We start from the raw sequence: 17,890 nt of genomic DNA, 5'->3' as shown, positions 1-17,890 counted from the left end.
CGGGGCCCAAACGATGCGCTTCAGCCCCCAGCGGACCTTTGTTCTGCCCACACGCAGCGCCCGCACTGCCCGTCCGCCCCCTCCCCGCCGCCGCCCTTGATCGCCCCTCAGCCGCACCTCCGGGCCCGCTCTGAGCGCAGCGGCCCTCAACTGCTCCAATCCCCGGAAAAAAAGAAAAAAAAAAAAAAAAAGAAAAGAAAAAAGGCGGAAAAGCGCTCCAAGAGGAGAAAAGGGAGCGGGGGGTGAGAGGGGGGAGGAGGCGGAGGTGTGAGGGGCTGCGGCACCGCGCGCGGGAACGGGGCGCTGTGGGGACGGCGGCGCCTCCGCTCCGCTCCTCACCTCACGGCCTCCGCTGCGGGCCCGGCCGGCCGCTTCTCAGCGGGAACGTTCAGAACGCCCTTCTTTCTTCCTTTCCTTCCTTCCTTCTTTCCTCCCTTCCTCACCGGCAGTGTAACAGCGGCTTTGTTTCACCCGTCCCGGCCGCTCCGTCCCTTTCCTTTCTCCCAACCCGGCCCCTCGCGCTTTCCGGCACGCTCCGCCCGCCCCCTCGGCGCCGTTTCCCGGCCTAAACGCGCATGCGCGACCCCCGAGGCCACGCCCCCTCAGTGCCCGCGCAGTTCGGTCTCGTTCGGCCCCGCCCCCTCAGCCTGGACACGCCCCCGGGGCGGGGCTGCCGGAAGCCACGTGAGAGCGCGGAAGCGGCGCGCTTGGAGCACGTGGAGCGGGGCTGCCGGGAACGGGGTCGTCGGGGCTGCAGGCAGCTGTGGGGGGAAGGGGAAGAGCGGAGCGGGAAGACGGCAGGGAAGGGCCCTGCAGCAGCAGCCTCAGGGTCTGGGGACAGATCAGGCATGGGTAGGGCAGCAGGATGATGTTTGGGCTTGGCTGTGCTGCTGCACGATGGAGCTGTGCCCGCGGCTCACACATCCCAGGTCCCGCTGGAACCGCTGCCGCCCGGCCAAGGCCAGAGGGAGCTCAGCCGAGCCCCACCTGGTTCATCAACCACGCTGCTTAAACACGGCCCTGGCTGACAAACAAAGAGCCACTAGCAGCAGTGACCTTGGGCACGCAGATGTTGGCTGTCCCTGCACAAGGCCGTGGTGTTCTGCCCTCAGTTGCATCCCTACTCTTGGCTATCCCACAGCATCAGCTCTGCAGCAAGGTCTCGCTCCAGCCATGGATGTGCCAAGTGGCCGAGGCTCAGCAGAGCTATGAGATCAGCCTCCAGCTTCCACATGCCAAGGGCAGGTGCAGGGATATGGGAGACGCTGGGTTCAGTCCTTGCTGCAAACCAAGAGCCACCATGGTTATCAGCACTTCCTTGCTGCAATCGCTTCTCCTGCATGGCAAAACTGAGGCATGCTGGAATAGCAGGCTGCTGCTGCTGCTAGGAAACAGCTCTCACAGTGAAGCTGGTTCAGGAAGGCTTCACTCCTCTGGGCATGGCACTGCTGTGACAACAGCCCAGAGCCTGGGGACACATGGCATGGCTCTGGGACGCTCACACGGTGCCCGCCCCATGGCTGTGCTGCTCTGAGCCAGCTCCTTGCAGCCTCCAGCAGCTCCTTGCTTTGCTGCACACCTCAGTGGCACCCAAGCAAAAGCCAGCAGCAGTGAGGTGTGCTCACTGTATCACCGTACCCGGTTCAGAGGAGAGAAAGGAGGGAAACAGAGCCCTAGAGCAGGGATGTTTTGCTTTCTCTCTGAGGGGAAGCTCATCACACAGGTACTGCTTCAATTAGACATCACTGCAGGCCATTCCAGGGGAATTTAGGCCGTGCCTTTGGTTGGTGCTGCAGCAGACAGTCATACACTGACCAAGCCTGAGGATCCCTGCTGCCAAAGGAGCCTCCAGAACAGAGCCCGGTGTTCATCCCACAGCCCAACACATCTGTGTCCCCATCACCACCCTCACTGGGATGTTCCTAACAGCCTGCTGCAGAACAATGACAGCTACACACTGCCTGTGTCCTTTATCTAATTATAACGAGTGACCACGAGCCCCTAATAACACTTCATGACAGGAACTGGTAGGTCATAAAGCATCAGTGGCTGTGATCTGGACACACTGATAGATGCAGGCTGGTGTACAAACGTTGCTTGCACAAGGACGAGCTGGGGAAAACACACATGGGCACAGTGGTTTTATATTATATTAAAAGTAACAAAAAGCAAGGAAGCACCCAAGCGAGGCGGCCTCCAAGTCTTACATCAGCAAGGAGAGCAGCTATATACAGAGCTGTGTATTGTTTAACTCTGTGTCAACTGGGAGTTGAGCAAATCTCTTCCATCCCAGAGCTGGGAGAAAGGTAAGAATTGCAACATGTTCCCAAGCCATCCCTGCCTCCGCCCTCTCTGTGTCATCTCTTTAAATGCCAGGGTGGGGCAGCCATACACAACCGGAAAAGGTGAGGCATGCCCAGCCCTCAGGGCATGCCCCCTGCTTGTATGTACATGCTCCAAGGGACATCCATGTCAGTTGGTGCTGTTCTTTGTGGCCTTGTGTGCTGGGAACAGGCTGGGATGACAAAGGGATGCAACAAGCTCTCGGCAAGCTGATGCCCTTGTCTGCATGCAGTTCGAGATGCTTTTAAGCTTCCCTCTTAGGCCAGGTTGCTGTACAGCTCCTGGAAGGCACCGAGGAAGCAAGCAGGCTGGTTTTGCAGCACATCCGATCTATAGGTACCAATCTATAGGTTCCAATCGTCAGTAGCAGTTCTCCTTGTGCTGCGGTGCTCTCACAGCTCTGTGTGGTATCACTGCATCACAGGACAGCAGCTGACAGCCCTCTAGCAAAAAAGGTGACGTTCTTGTCCTGGATCTTGTACTGGTAGATCTGGATGACGTCCTGCTCTGTTGACTCCAAGGACAGTCTCTTAATTATTTTAATCTGCAAAGGAAAAAGAACAGGAATGTCATCCCTTGGGCTGCTACAGTCACAGCATCCTCACCCCCTGTCCCTCCATGCTACCATTACAAAAGCACTGTTACAGAAACATCACGCAGTGCCTGCAGGCAGTCTGGCCCTTGTGACAGCCCCTAATGAGAGGCCAGCAGCAGCCAGCCCCCAGCAGCATGGCTGCAACCCCAGCCCAGGAGAAATGACCATGGGTACAGCCAGGATCCACGCACGTGATGGTCTGGGGAAGCTTCCCAAGAACCAGATGTTATTCCTTTGCCACCACCTTGGTGGAGGACACAGCCTGCACTGCAGAGGCTGCATAAACCTCATGCCTCCTCCAGGAATGGGAAATCTGCAGGACGTCACTGAAACACCCCCACATAGACCCTGCAGAAGCCTGGGTGTCCTGGCAGGTCCCAGTGACCGCAGCAAAGCTGTGTGTTAGTCCTTAGCCATGCTGCAGACCAGGCTAATCCTGGGCTATAGGAGTGACAGAGAATCCTGCAGGGCAGACAGAGCACGTCTCCACACAGCATGCTGTTCTGTGTGACATTGACACGTGCCACCTCCCAGTGCTCCGCCGTGCCTTACCTCCCCATGAACATCCTTGCAGAAGCCAGTTGCCAGCCCCTGCACCCACAGGATCAGGTTGCTGTGATGACACAGGGAGGTCACCACCAGCTTGTTCTCCTCATCTTCTGAATCCTCGCTGCCATGAACCAGCACCACAATGTTCCCCTGCAATGAGAACAGCTGGCAGTGCTGAGCCTCTCGCTGGCTCCAACCCACTCCAGGTGAGGACAGGCAGGGAGCAACAGGAGCTTGCCCAAGTGCCCTGATCGTAAAGCCACTTAGACATCTGCCAGCATGCCAGCTGGTGCTTAACTGAAACCCACTGGGAAAATAAACATGAGGCATTTATCATAGAATCACAGAACGACTTGGGTTAGAAGGGACCTTAAAGCCCATCTTTTTGCAACTCCTGCAGTGGGCTGCCCCTCCCAGCTCAGGCTGCTCAGGGCCCAGCCATGGCCTCAGGCACCTCCAGGGATGGGACACCCATACTTCTCTGAGCAGCAGTGCTAGGGCCTCACTGCCCTCTGAATAGTTTACCCCTAACATCTAACTTAAATCTCCCTTCTTTTAGTGTAAAGCCATTTCCCCTTATCCTATCCCTGTCTGCCCATGTAAAAAGTCCCTTTCCCTTCTGTTCCTAAGTTCACTTCAAGTACTGGAAGGCCGCAATGAGGTCTTCCCAGAGCCTTCTCTTCCCCAGGCTGAACACCCCCAGCTCCCTCAGCCTGTCTTCATAGGGGAGATGCCTCATTCTCTGAGCATCTTCATGGCCTCCTCTGGACCCTCTCCAACAGCTCTGCATCTTTCTGGGTTGGGGCCCCAGCTCTGAACACAGTACTGCAGATGGGGCCTCATGAGGGCAGAGGAGGGGGGTGACAATCCCCTTCCTGCCTACTGCCACCCCTCTGCTGATGCAGCCCAGGACACTGCTGGCATTCTGGGCTGTGAGTGCACACTGCTGCCTCATGTCAAGCTTTGTAACACCAGAACCCCCAAGTCCTTCTCTACACAGCTGCTCTCTGTGAGTTCTCCCATCCATACTCATATCTGGGACTGCCCTGACCCAAAGGCAGCACCTTGCACTGGGCCTTCTTGAAGATACATACACATCTCTGAAATAGTTTGGTGTATGTATACACACACACACACATCTATAGTATATACATACGTATCTGTAGCCTAAAAATACATGGAGCCTTTGTTACAAGACAGCTATCTAGTTAAACCTGTCTGTCAGGCCATGCAAACAGCAGCTCTCTGGATGCATTCTGAACAGCTAAATAAAGACACAGCTGAGCGGCTGCAGCCAGAGCTGTGCTTCCAAACCTTCCAGCTCCTGAAGAGCTCCCCAGTGCACCATCACCACCACTAACCATATCCCAGGAGCCTCTGCCTCAGCACAGGCAGCTCACTATAGACTTAAAATAACATCCAATTCTCAAACAAGGAAAATGTACTTTAAAGATTCAGAACATCTTAGACAGGAATAGAAACATGTTAGCACAATCTACCTTTTTTTTTTTTTTTTCAGCTGCTTTGGTGATAAGTATTCCCAGCAAGCAGAACATCCCTCGTCAGCATTTACAGCTCAAACACCCTAGCAACATGTGAAGTGCAGGGTAACAAAACTTGACACCATCTACTTTATTTCTCACTCAAGCAAAGAGAGAAGTGGCAAGGGTGGTGGATGCTGCAGTGTAAACAGCAAAGGATGGATGTGATTAATGATTTTTGGCTGTGATGCTTCCAGAAGCGAGCACATCGCCAGGGAGATTGTTGTACAACTGCCACATTGTCACACGCCCTTAGAAAGCAGCTGGTGCAAAACTGCTGGAAGCAGAGAGCCGCATTTCCTCCACCCCCAGGAGCTGAGCAGACCTTCAGCTACGTCCCCAGACACTCATCAGCCCCTTGTCACCTTAGAAATGTTTCCTCCTACATGCACATAAACACGGCTGTGAGCAGATATCTCTGGAGTGCCGCAGCTTGAAAAAAGCAGTGTGTTCCACCCCAAAGCCCTGCTCTGCACAGCACCTCCTGGAAACCAGTTGCAAAGGGTACCCTGGGGACTAATGCAACTCCCCAGGAACGGCCCTGGAGTGAAGATTCAAACTTCCTGCAGGGACAAAGCCTTCTGCAATTCTATTGTGCACAGGGGGACAAACAGAAAGCCAGGCTTTGCTTTTGTGTGCAGAGAGAGAGGTACCTTGAGCTGAGAGCACACCACCATTCTGCAGTAGTGGATGAAGTCCAGCACGTCCACTGGCGCAGCACCCAGGCTGAGCAGCACGCTGAGATCATCCACCAGCAGCACCCGGCCCTTCCAGGAGTCGCTGTCAGTGGGCGCCAGGGACGTCCGGACGAAGTCAAACAGGTCTTTGAGGTTGGAAACGCTCCCACTGGAAGGGACAGAGGAGATCTCAAGGGGTTGTGATCACCCACGTCTCCCACTGAGCATCACTGACCCAACAAAGGCAACGCCAGCCTGCAGCAGCCCTACTGCCCCTGCTGCTATGACAGCACCCAGGTCACAGAATCAAATAATGGTTGGGCTGGAAGGGACCTGGAAGACCATCTGTTTCCAAACCCTGTCATGGACTGCTTGCCCCCAACCAGATCAGGCTGCCCAGGGCCCCATTCAGCCCAGCCTTGTGTGCTGTCAGGGATGGGGCACCCACCCTGTGCCAGGGCCTCAGTGCCCTCTGGGTAAAGAACCTCCTCCTAATACCTAACCTACATCTCCCAGATCCAGAGGTTACCTGCAGTCAATGCTCCTCGCTTGCATGTGCATGGGGAAATCCTCATAGCTTGCTCAAGGGATATGCCATGCTGCAGCAACACCCACAAACCACATCCCAAAAGGTTATGGAATCCCACAGCACAGGGCTTTACAAGGCTTTACTGCCTGCCTATCCTGAGCCTCTCCTCTAGCACGCTTCCCCCAACATGGTTACCTTTCAGGTGCTCTCAGTGCATTTTGCTGCCCCACATGCTGACCCCACAGCACTTTCCACACACCCACCATCCCACAGCAGGGAGTCCCTCTGCCTGAGAGGGCACCAAGTTCCTTACACTTGCTCTGTGTGTGTGCTGCTGTTCCTTCGTTACAGGAGGGAGTGACTTCTCTCCTCCATGCAGGGTTTGATACACTTCTATCAAGTCATAAGGGACATGGAAAAGTGAAGTGGACACAAAAATGAAACCTTGGGCCCTGCAGGGAAGCTGAAAAGGGGCCTGACCTCAGTCCACACTGCTCTCTGTGTTGGGTATAGGGGCAGGAGACGTGAGAACCCAGAGGGGAAATACTCAGCATGCTCAGCCCCAGAGAACCACCTCTGCCTCCTCCGGCTGGATGGGTTTACCTTATAAACTGAAGAGGACTGGGCTGTCCTGACGGCTCCTCCTCCCCAAACACGAGGTCAAGGCAGGACTTGAGGCCTTCCAAAAAGACAAGCTGTCCCCGCTCCTTGGCAGCTGTCAGGCTGACTCCCTGGAGAGAGGAAAACATTATATTGCAGAGCAAACTGCTTTGGAGGAAGGGTGTAAACAGAACCAAGCGGATCAACAGACTATTTTTATATCAAGTCCCATCGAAATGTGCTAATAAAGTCACTGCCTGAATGACTCCTGCACAGTGGCTGTAAAAGGAGGAGAAAAACAATCTCTGTGGTTTGGGGTGCTCAAATGAGCTGGAATCACTCCTGGAAGACAGCAGCATCATTGCTGCCCAGCATGAAAGAATAATTCTTACCCAGAGTCAGGGAGAATATAGGTATGGGATATTAGCAGGGAGCAATTTCTTCACCTTCCATTCTTGGCAGGTGAAAGCTAATGGTTTTTGTTATCTGCACATCACTGATGTGGCAATACTGACAGCCTGGCACTGGCAGCTGCTCAGCACAGCCCACGCACATGAGCAAGGTGCGGTCTGGAAGAGGCCAGGGCCAGGCACCCTGACACCCACACAGCACAGCTCCCAGGGAGAGCAGCCTCAGCCCTCTGGAGAAGGAAGAGGGACCATCGGCATCCTCCTGGGGCCAAGACCTCACAGAATCATACAATCATTACGGATGGAAAAGACCTCTGAGATCACCGAGTTCAACCCCAGCCCATCCCCACCGTGCCCACTATAACCCCGTCCTCACACGCCACATCTGCACGGTTCTCGAACACCCCAGAGATGGTGACTCCACCACCTCCCTGGGCAGCCTGTGCCCATTTCCTGCTCCACAACAAGGCCAACCTTGAGAGCCAAGCATTGGGCACGCCCAGCTCCAGCACCTCCAGGGCCAACAAAGAAAGCCCTGGTAGAGCTGCAGCAGATTCATGCAGAAGATCCCAAATAGAGATCCCAGCTGGAGATGCGGTTCACAAAACAGCTCCTCATGCTTTTTTTTCTTTTTTTTAATCATCAGGGGCAACTTTTGGTAATTCTACTGCTCCTTAGCTTACTGGTAACTGCATCAGTTCGGTTTTTGGAGAGAATTTAGTACTCTGTAACCATAGATATGTCACGCAACTCACCTTGGTCAAACCGCCAGCTTCCCTGTGGGAAGAAGCATGAGTTTGCTTGGCTGTGCAGTGTGGGCTGCTTCCCACATTTCACAATGGGACTATAATCTCTTAAAATGGAGCTGGGGAGCATTAGCACAAAGCCTCTGGAAATGGGGCTGTTGTGCAAGGCAGCAGGTAGCTGGCCAAAATGGCGAGACACGGTTAACAAAGAGTTCAGGAAGCTTTAGCTCAACGCAGGATTGCTCAAGAGGCAAAAGTAGGGAGGCAGAGGCTGGGAAGCAGGCTCTGAGCAGCTGACGGAGCTGTGCACATCCCTGTTCATTGCAGGGGAGTGGGACTAGGTGGCCTTTCTAACTCAAACGACTCTATGATTCTAACCAGAAACAAGGATCCTGAGAGCAGCTCACACATCCGCTGGGAGAAGGATCCCTGGTGGTGGGCAGAGCACGGCTGGGCAGAGCACTGTGCTGGGCACCGGCCCAACTCCCCCTTTTGTAAAGGCTCCAAAGGTTTTCCAAGCATTTCCCAGCCCCACAACACCCATGAGCTCTTTGCTCACACACAAAAGAGATGCAGCAAAGCCACATGTCCACTTCTGCCTCCCAGTTCCCACCACCACATCCCAGCTGCCAGACCCTCCTGTTACTCTGACATCAACCTGTAAGAGCCAGCATTTCACCTTCTCCTCCTGCTCTTTTTTTTTTCTTAGTAGATTGGAAAGCTACAGCCTAGACATCTAATCAATGCCATGTACCTACACGAGGCTGCTTTGGGAGCATGGCATTTCCATACAAGCACCCCAAGAGAGAGAAGGTCTGAGTAGATAAGGAAGAGGTCCCTTCCAGGAAGATTAACCCCCAGCTCCTGCAAGGCTTATCAGTGACCACGTTTGGTGCTGATGATAGGAATGACAGATTTACACCGCATTTCTTCTCTTCACTGAAACTCTCAGGGGAGCAATCCATCCGTCAGGGCACGTGGGCTTCAGGCACAGGAATTCAGCTACTGCAGGTGATAATTACCCACTAAAACCCTGGTGGGAAGCAGGGCAGGAGCGCAGAGCTAGGACTAGCCTCTTAGGTAATAACAAGCCCACACCACGGAAAAATTCCTCGCCAAGGACAGAAGAGCTTTACGCAGCAGGAATGTGGATCAGCTGGCAAATACCTGACATGCCACAAAGCAGGGCTGTGCTGCAGGGCAGCTGCAGGAGCAGGCTGCACTGATCCCCTGGTTAACTTCTGGAGTGCATGGGACTCAGGCTCGTGGTTAAGTGCTTTGCCAAAGCAGCATCTGAAGTCACTCTTCACATCAATCACTCAGAAATGGAGTTTTGCTTTGCTTCTTGCACGTGCAAACTGTGTATTTCAGACAGAATGGCTCAAGTCAGAAGGGACTTCAAAAGGGTATTTAGTTCCAGTCCCCCAGTTCAGCTGTTTCCCTAGTAGAGCAGCAAGGAACCACCAACTCCTCCTTGAAACACTTGGCAGCTCAGCGCTAGGACAGCAGGACCTGCCTGGACAACAGAGGAAAGCCCCAGAACAGCTCAAAGGTGATGGAAAAAGTACCCAAAATAGCCAATGGCATCTGCTTGAGTGCCAGCAGGATTAGAGACACTAAAACGTCCTTGCTGGAGGGCCACAATGCCAAGCAGCGTGCATTACCAACCCTGAAAGCCCTCATTATCTCACAGCACCGCGCTTCATCACCGCACAGCACACAGACATTATCTCTGGCAATCTGTCACTCATCGATCGAGCCCAGAAATGCCTCTGAGATTGCAGTATGGGGAGATTGGAATCAAGAGCTTCCCAAAAAGGCACAGCTGCAGAGTGTGCAATGCTACTGGGCAGGCAGCACCAGGTCCCACCAGCCTGCAGCTGAGACGTTCCTTAAAACCAAACCTGCTGCTTGCTGTTGGCCAATTCATAACGGAAAGCAAAATATCTGCAGGAGAGAAGGAATAATGGAGCATGAGAGGCAGCTCTATTAGCTCCAACAGCGAACGGCACCACAGTGCAAAGTGCGACAGTCTGTGATCAGGCACTCATCCAAGGTCTCCTCTCCAGCACGTGTTCCCTCAGGGGACAGCAGGGGTGAGCAGGCAACGTCCTCGGGTCTGTGACCTCAGCGCTGGGAATGGGGGAGGAGGCAAGAGGGAGGCCACATGGAAATATATATGTTTTTCCTTTAAAACAGGTCAAACCTTGTACAAGTGAGAGTGGAAACACCAACCTGGCAGGCCGTCCTCGTGTCATTAGTTCTGCTGCAGTTCTCTAGAAGGTCACGACAAACAACGTTAACATTAACTGTCCCTTCAAATTAAGTGTGGATCCTCATGAAGGGTGGAGTTTGAAAAAAAGAAAGTGTGAAGACGGTACTGTGAGGCAGCACAGGCACAGAATTCCAGGGAAATTGCATTTAGCTAAGCTATAAGGGAATGGTGAGACCTGGCAGCACTGTTGGGAAGCAACAACACCATGAGGTGCTACAAGGACTGCAAGGTAGCACTGTAAAGCCTACATCATACTACTGGGGAGGTCAGAGCACGCTTTCCAGCCTGGCAACCACAGCCAGGTTCAGCTTGCACTGAAATCTGTGGGCACTGTGGTAGAAAAGGGTCAATCTTAGAACCACAGATTGGTTTGGGTTGGAAGGGACCTTAAAGCCCACTGGGTCCCAACCCCTGCTGCAGGCAGGGACATCTCCTACAGCCCAGGTACTCACAGCTCACATCCCAGCCTCGGTCATCACGGGCTCGTTTGACTGCAGTCCTTCATAAGCACATAACCTGCTAGAAAGGAATGTTGCGGGAGATTGAACCTGTGGAGCTGATACTGTAGCTCAGTGGCCTTTTCCCACAGACCTGTCCCCCTGCAGCCCATCTGGCCAACACAGCGAGCCAGACAGCTGGTCCATGGCTTTCCACCGAAGGAGAGGAGCTAGGCAGGGACCAGCTGGGTGTTTGCAGCACCGTGCAGCATGCAGCACACCTAACAGCAGCACAGCTCAGCTCACAGCAGTGCCTGAGACCAGGGCTTGCTGCAACAATGTCAGTGATATCTCAGCTGCCTCCAGCAGGCATCTACAGCAGCACAGCCACGCTGTAGAGGCAACTCCCATCATCAAGTCTCCAGTCATGAACAGGCCTGAGTGAAACTACTCTGCCAAAAAACACCGTAACTGAGCCTGACACATTCATTTGGGAAAAGGCAAAGGCAAGTTCTTACAGAAATTCAGATATAATTAAGTGACGGTACAACCACCGACTGCTCAGAGCTCAGGAAGAATTTACACCAACCATGCACATGGACTTCTGCAAAGTTATAACGTAAGACTGATTCAGAGACCTGAAACCAACAGGGTCAACTCACTGCTGTAGGCAAACATAATCCCTTCCCTCAACTCCCCCAAGCAAACTGCATTGTTCTTCTTATCACTCCTTCACAAGAGTAATCTTTGTGTTGGAAGCATCAGACAGCAAATCACTTTGATTTGCACTGCACATGTGCTCCAGCTAATCCGTATGTTCTCTCACTTCTCAGACTCTCCCACGAGAGAGATGACACCACCGCCTATTAAAAGCACACACTCAAGCTGTGTAATGGGAAATTTCACCATATTAAGGAACACACCAACAAATATGATTCTGCTTTTAGAGCAGCCAAGGTTCCTGTACTGAACAGCTGAATCTCCAACCTACATTTCCTCCTCTGGGAAATGTTCTGCAGAGGAAATGCATGCTCAGTACCTGGCCAAGAGTTAAAGCTTCACATCAAAATGCTGTTTGCTCAGTCCATTTTAGTTAACTTAAGTCTGAGCCCTCAGGCCATTTATCTCCTTCTAAAAGAAGGTGAAAACTGAGTATTAAAAATAAAACCAGCTGTTTAGCAAGTACCAGAACCCATCTCATATTTAGTGTGTGGAATGCACCATCACTGCAGCTGGTTCCTCAGCACCTTCTCTGCAAGCAGAAGCACTGCTGAGACTCCCGGCAGAACAGAAGGGTCGATGCAATCCCTTCAGCTCTGGGAGGTCACCAGGATTCCACACCCAGAGCATTTCACAGCTGTAAGAGAGCACTGCATAAAAGCTGAGATGCATTTCAAACCCACAGGTGAGAGGGGTGTACTGACACCAGGAATGGCCTTGCTTCCTGGGTTCTTAGTTTCCTCATTTTGTGGTACAAATAATCCTTCCCTGACTCACCATGGGAAGGAAATTGGTGCTTGTGGCTTCCCAGATGGCTCAAATCCATGCCTTTGCCCAGAGGCCGAAAGCAGCACAGAGGCATCCTTCTGAATGTACCTGGACACACATACCAGAAGGCTTTCCTCTCCAGAGCACTACTGAAACTGTATTCACTGGTCTGGGCTTGTCTACCAGGCCTGCAGTTACCAACATGTGACAGGAGACTTACCAGCTTCTGTGCTACGATGTTATAGTGACTGAAGGACTGGACCAGGGCCAGGAAGCAAACCTTGCAGCCAGCTAGGGAAGAAGACAAAAGACTCATTATTATTTCACTTGTAAACTGCCATTATCGAGGCACATAAATCATAGCAGCCAGGCTACAAATCTGCCTGCAAAGGCCTTGAAGGGAGGAAAGTCCAGGCAGCCTCTCACTTGCTCATAGCTGGGCTATCCATTCTTACCTTTCTATGGGTTTTCCATTCTCGCCTTTCTTTGAGCTTTCCAACTTAGTGAAAGTTGTAGCCAGGTTAAAAACAAACAGAAGGAACAAGAAAGAGATGACAAAGAAAGAATAGAAAGCCCCTTTTCTGTCCCATGCCGTTCTGCCCTGGGATCTCCCTGCATTGTTTGTTGGTACAACTGCAAGGAGACCAATGGCCGACCATGACACGAATTACTGAAATCACAGGCATGCCAAGAGTCCCTGTTTTGGCTCTCACAGGGCAAGTGACCTTATCTGCAAACACACACAGAACCAGCAATTTTCACAAAGATACCTCACTAGAACATAATTTTGGAAAACCCAGCGCGTGACAACCTGGCCTTGTGGTTTGGTTCATACCCAAAGCAGTGCGGCTGCTTCTCCCTGCCAGAATGCGGGGCACAGATTACAAGTGGCAAGGTCTGCGGCCCCAGATTACAAGCAGCAAGGTCTGCAGTGCCAGCTGGGCCTTCCCAAATGTTTTGAGCACCAGCTGGGCACTGGGTCAAGGGCAGGACGGTGCTGAAGGTCAGCATGGCAGGCTGTAAAGGAGCACTGCCCTCTGACCGGCTCACGCTGCTCACTGCCTGCTCAGCACATGCCTTCCTGCAGTGTACCTACCTTCCTTGCTCAATACAGTAAAGCAAATCTTAAAAATGAGTGAAGCTGCAGCTGAGGAGGTGGCAGTTGTGGGGGGCACACACAGCACTCTGAGCTAAATTTCAGTCTGAACAGGTTTACCATCAGGGAACTGGAGGAGTCCGTGAGTCGAGTGGCCGCTCTACAGAGGCTGATAGGTTACTCAGGGGTGGAAGGTTAGCAGCAAAGCAATTAGCTTGCCAGCTCCTCCATTTGTTTGTTTGTTTACTCACTGCTATCTTATCTATCTGTCAGTTGTTCCCAATAGTTACAAAATGTTATGAAATGTTCAGTAACAAAAGACCTACACATGGCAGCTCTCCCTCAGATGTCCAGGTGATTTACAGCCTTCACTGCAATAATGATGTAACTGCATGGAGATTAAGGACTGGAGAGCAAGGCCTAGAAACAAGTCAGGACTGGGACCCAGAAACCCTGACACCAGTTCCTTGCACTAATGGGAGGATGCCCTGCTCTCTGCAGAATCAGCTCTTGCAGAAACACTTTGTGGAGAAGGAACTTCCAAGGAGCAGGTGAAGACAAACCACTGCCTTGCAGAGTCCTGCTGCTCACCTACCTCTGAGGTAGAAGGAGAGGAAGTGGTGCACCAGGAAGCTGCCATCCGTTCTGCTGTCTCGCAGCAGTGTGAATTTACCCTGGAAAAGAAGCAGCAAAGAAACTTTAAAGTGGGTTAAGATGAGGGTACAGACAGCTCCTGGCTCTGTGCCTTGGGAGACGATGCCTGCAGCCAGGGGAGGCTCTGCAGGTACAGAAGTTGGACTCGATGATACTTATGGGTCTCTTCCAACTCTGGATATGCCATAATTCTATGACACCACAGAAGGAAGGGCACAGGCAGCACTCCAGCCACTATCCAGGCTCACTGAGATGTGCCACGTTCAGAGCAGAAAGCCTCAGCACCTCAATGTGTTTACAGGAGCAGAACACTGCACAAAGTATACTACCTTGTTTTGATCAGGCAAGAAATTAATTTAGTTCATCAGTGCACACTTGTTATCAGTACTAATCTCATCAAGGCATTTGTTTCCATTAAAATTTTACTTGAGATTTTCCTCTAATCAGTACAAAACATAAATGGGTTGCTTTTAATCACTAAACTTATCATTGCATTTTTTTTTCCAATCTATTACAAGAAAAAAAAAGCCCTTTGCAGCAACAAGCAATGTGCCCATGGGCGATTTGCAAGGCATCTATCAGTTAACACAGTGATGCCTAACGTGTTGTAAAGTGGTGCTAACAGAATCGCAAATATTCAGTATGTCTGCAGGGAATGCAAAATGAAGTTTAGGGTACAGAAATAATGCTCTGCCCCAGTCAGAGAGAGCACTTTTCCACCCAACACAGAGTGGAGGCACCACAAAGTGAGAGCCCAAAGGGCTGTACCCTCTGAGTGTAAGCCTAGAGGGTCTCTGGGTTGGAACAGCACAAGATCCTCATTTCTGTGTTCAGCTCCTCTCATCCCCTTGGACTCTCCTCCTGCACACAGTGAGTCTGAATGCAGCCCCACGTCCCCTCCTCATGCATGGTGAAGTGAAGCCTGCCTGTTTGGAAGGCTCTGCACTTTGCTACAACACGCTGTGCAGAACTCAGCGGGATGCTGTCATGGAGTGCACATATTATTTACCTCCTTCAGAACTTCCAGTTATTGACCTTCAGTCTCAATGATCCTCACTCTGCTGTCGCACTGCAGCTGCTTAATGCTCAAAACTCCATTTCTGATGTTTCTGTGCCCAGCTAGCGAGCAGTGGAAATGTGTGAACTGTGCACCTCCCGCACTGCTGGATTTGCACCCAGGACTCCTGGAAATACTGGAGTCCTGCCTGCTTTCCACCCAGTCTGCACACCCTTCCCAAGCCCAGGAAGACACTGCTGGGCATGTGGCACCTTCAAGGGAAAGGCTCCTGCAGCGCCTTCTCCTTCTGTCTGCCCATCCTGTTCCCTTCACACTCCTCTTTCACACTCCATCCACCTGCAGGCTACAGAGCAGAAGCTGCAGCTCCATGTTAGAAACTGCCAACATCGACTGGCAGGGCAGCGGCAGGAGTGACAGCATTTGGTGGTGACATGTCAGATACACCCGCACAGGCAGCAGCTTCTTCCACCTACCAGCCCTGCAGTCAGTTGTTTGAAAATCACAGAGCTGTAGAACCATCACGTTTGGAAAAGGCCTCTAAGATCACTGTGTTCAACTGTCAGCTCACCTCCACCGTGCCCACTGACCTTGCCCCCAAGTGCCCCATCTCCATGGTCCCCGAACACCTCCAGGGATGGTGGTTCCACCGCCTCCCCAGGCACTGTGTCAGTGCCTGGGCACTCTTTTGGAGGAGAAATTTTTCTTAACATTCAATGTGAAATGACACAGGCTTAACTACAGAACGCAGAAATGAAATGGCAGAGATGGGAAAAGGAAATTTGTGAAGGGCTGATGATCTTTAAGAATGATTTCTGGCCTGCGTTGGTAGCCCAGGAGTGGCAGGATGTCCAAGTGGGTGGGTGGAATTCCATGTCCTCAGCTGATGGAAGAGACAGAGCCAACACAAATCTGAGTCTTTGGTTCAGCGCTGCTTCCAGGTTCTGCCCACGCTGCCACATCAAAACTCAGGATATTGAGGCATAACTTCCTTCTGCTCTGCTGAATTCCCATCCTGCACCTGCGTTCACTGAGTCCATCTGCTGGCATCACACAGGATTATCTAACAATTAAACCCTATGTCTGAGAGCGGTATCCCAGTGTTCCATGAGCAGCTCAGGGCTGTGCCCGCTGCCCTGGGGAGCTGCTCCATGCCGACTGCCCTCTGGTCACAGCCTTTCCCTCATCCCTACCTGACCCTCCCCTGACAGCTCCATGCTGTTTCCTTGGGCCCTGCCGCTGTCATAGACAGCAGTGCTCAGCGTGGCCCCTTCGCTCCCTGTGAGGATCTGTAGAGCCATGAGGGGCTGTAGGGCACCATGAGGCCTCACCTCAGCCTCCTCTGCTCTGGGCTGAACGAGCAAGATGTAATGGCCTCAGGCTGTGCCAGGGGAGGATCAGGTTGGATACTGGGAACAAGTTCTTCTCCAAAGAACAGTCAGGCACTGGCACAGCTGCCCGGGTGGTTGGGGATCCCCAGAGGTGTTCATCCTGTGGGGATGCAGCACTGGGGGACGTGGGCAGTGGGCATGGTGGGGGTGGGCTGACGGTTGGCCATGATGATCTCAGAGGTCTTTTCCAAACTCAATGATTGCGTGATTCTAAACCCAGGGACCTCACATGTTCTCTCCCCAGAGTCCTCACTCTGTCAGGGCGCGCTGGGGGTGATGGACCCCACACATCCCATAGGAGCTGTGGGGAGCTCCATGGGTTCTGCACCTGGCCAAGGAGAACGCTGCCCTACGCCTGCAGCATGTGCACAACTGGGGGAGCACTGATGTACAGAACAAACGGGCACCCCAAATATACACTTTTGTTGCCTAACATAGCACGTATCAGGAAATACATCCCGCCCTATGTAAAAGATGGAGGTGTTTTCTTAACGTGTGACCCGAACGTGTCACAGCTCTACAGAGATATGATAAACCCCCCGGAGGGGCAACGCTTTCGCATCCCCTCCTTTTGCTCTGTCCGCCCCACAGATCCCAGCGAGCTCTGTGAAGGGCCGTTCCCCCCTCAGGGCGCCATGGCCGCCGCCCGCCCGGACTACAGCTCCCGGCGTGCCCCGCGCCGCCGCCTTCCCGCCTTCCCGCCCCATTGCCCACCGCCCACCGCCCCCTTCCTGCCTTCCCGCCCCGCCGCCGCCTTCCCGCCGCCCGCCCTCACCGTGTCCGGGCGCTGCGGGGTGGCGTCCAGCAGTTCGTTCAGCTCCTCCAGCATGGCGGCTGCGTGTGTGTGTGTGTGTGCACGTGTGAGGACGGGGGAGAGCGACCAGAGCTGCGCATGCGGCGGGCGGGGCCGCCTTCCCGCTTCCAGCCCCCCCCATCCCCGCCATGTCGTGGTGGGCGCACTGAGGGGACGCGCTGAGAGGAACTGAGGGGACACACACTGAGGGGGCACACTGAGGGACACACTGAGGACAGAGGGACAAACTGAAGGCACACGCTGAGGGACACATTGAGGACAGAGGGACAAACTGAAGGCGCACACTGAGGGACGCACTGAGGCACTGTGAGGATCCCTTGAGGGACGCTCTGAGGGGATGCCCTCAGGGACAGAGGGACGTACTGAGGAGTCTCGCTGGAGGGCTGAGGGGACGCGCTGAGGGGCAGGGACATGGGCATGCCCGTGCTGTAGGAAGGGCCCTTCGCTCTGTTCCAACCCGAGCATTCTGTTATTCTGCGATCCCCGCCTCCCCCTGCTGGCAGCGCTGTCCCCACCGCACCCGGACGCCCTTTACCCGCTGGCTGTGGCTGCTCGCAGAGCTGAGCCGTGCCCGGTTCGGGGCTGGCGGCCTTGTTGCAGCAGGGGTTGGGACCGGGTGGTCTTGGAGGTGCCTTCTGTCCAACCGTTCTGTCATCCTGTGACTCGGCACCACCGCTGGGGCTCAGCACTGGGGCCTCTGACTGTGCTCTGCACCTTGGACCAGCACCCT

At 53.3% G+C, this 17,890-nt stretch overlaps 3 protein-coding genes across 7 annotated transcripts in view; all 3 read right to left on the bottom strand.

Annotated features, from left to right (window-relative positions):
• Positions 1-555, bottom strand: part of SCAP (SREBF chaperone) — a 50,578-nt gene extending 50,023 nt beyond the window's left edge. For all 5 annotated transcript variants that reach the window (XM_025147369.3, XM_025147372.3, XM_025147373.3 and 2 more), the window contains exon 1: positions 340-555. The gene's annotated coding sequence lies outside the window, so the exon portion shown is untranslated. The remainder of the gene's footprint in view (positions 1-339) is intronic.
• GIMAP7L5 (GTPase IMAP family member 7-like 5) overlaps positions 1-17,890 on the bottom strand; it is a 598,436-nt gene that overhangs the window by 84,475 nt on the left and 496,071 nt on the right. The gene's annotated exons all lie outside the window — the stretch shown is intronic.
• ELP6 (elongator acetyltransferase complex subunit 6) lies at positions 2,129-17,214 on the bottom strand. The gene is made up of 7 exons (NM_001277490.2): positions 17,122-17,214; positions 13,882-13,960; positions 12,411-12,481; positions 6,838-6,965; positions 5,682-5,874; positions 3,491-3,637; positions 2,129-2,887 (listed from the first exon to the last, which is right to left on the bottom strand). The coding sequence occupies exons 1-7, from the start codon at positions 17,173-17,175 to the stop codon at positions 2,762-2,764; spliced, it is 798 nt and encodes a 265-aa protein (NP_001264419.1). The 5' UTR covers positions 17,176-17,214; the 3' UTR covers positions 2,129-2,761.

The sequence above is a fragment of the Gallus gallus genome, chromosome 2 (assembly GCF_016699485.2).
Source record: "Gallus gallus isolate bGalGal1 chromosome 2, bGalGal1.mat.broiler.GRCg7b, whole genome shotgun sequence".
Classification (NCBI taxonomy): Eukaryota; Metazoa; Chordata; class Aves; order Galliformes; family Phasianidae; genus Gallus; species Gallus gallus.
The sequence above is the reverse complement of the archived record's forward strand: the minus strand, read 5'-3'. Positions and strand labels throughout refer to the sequence as shown.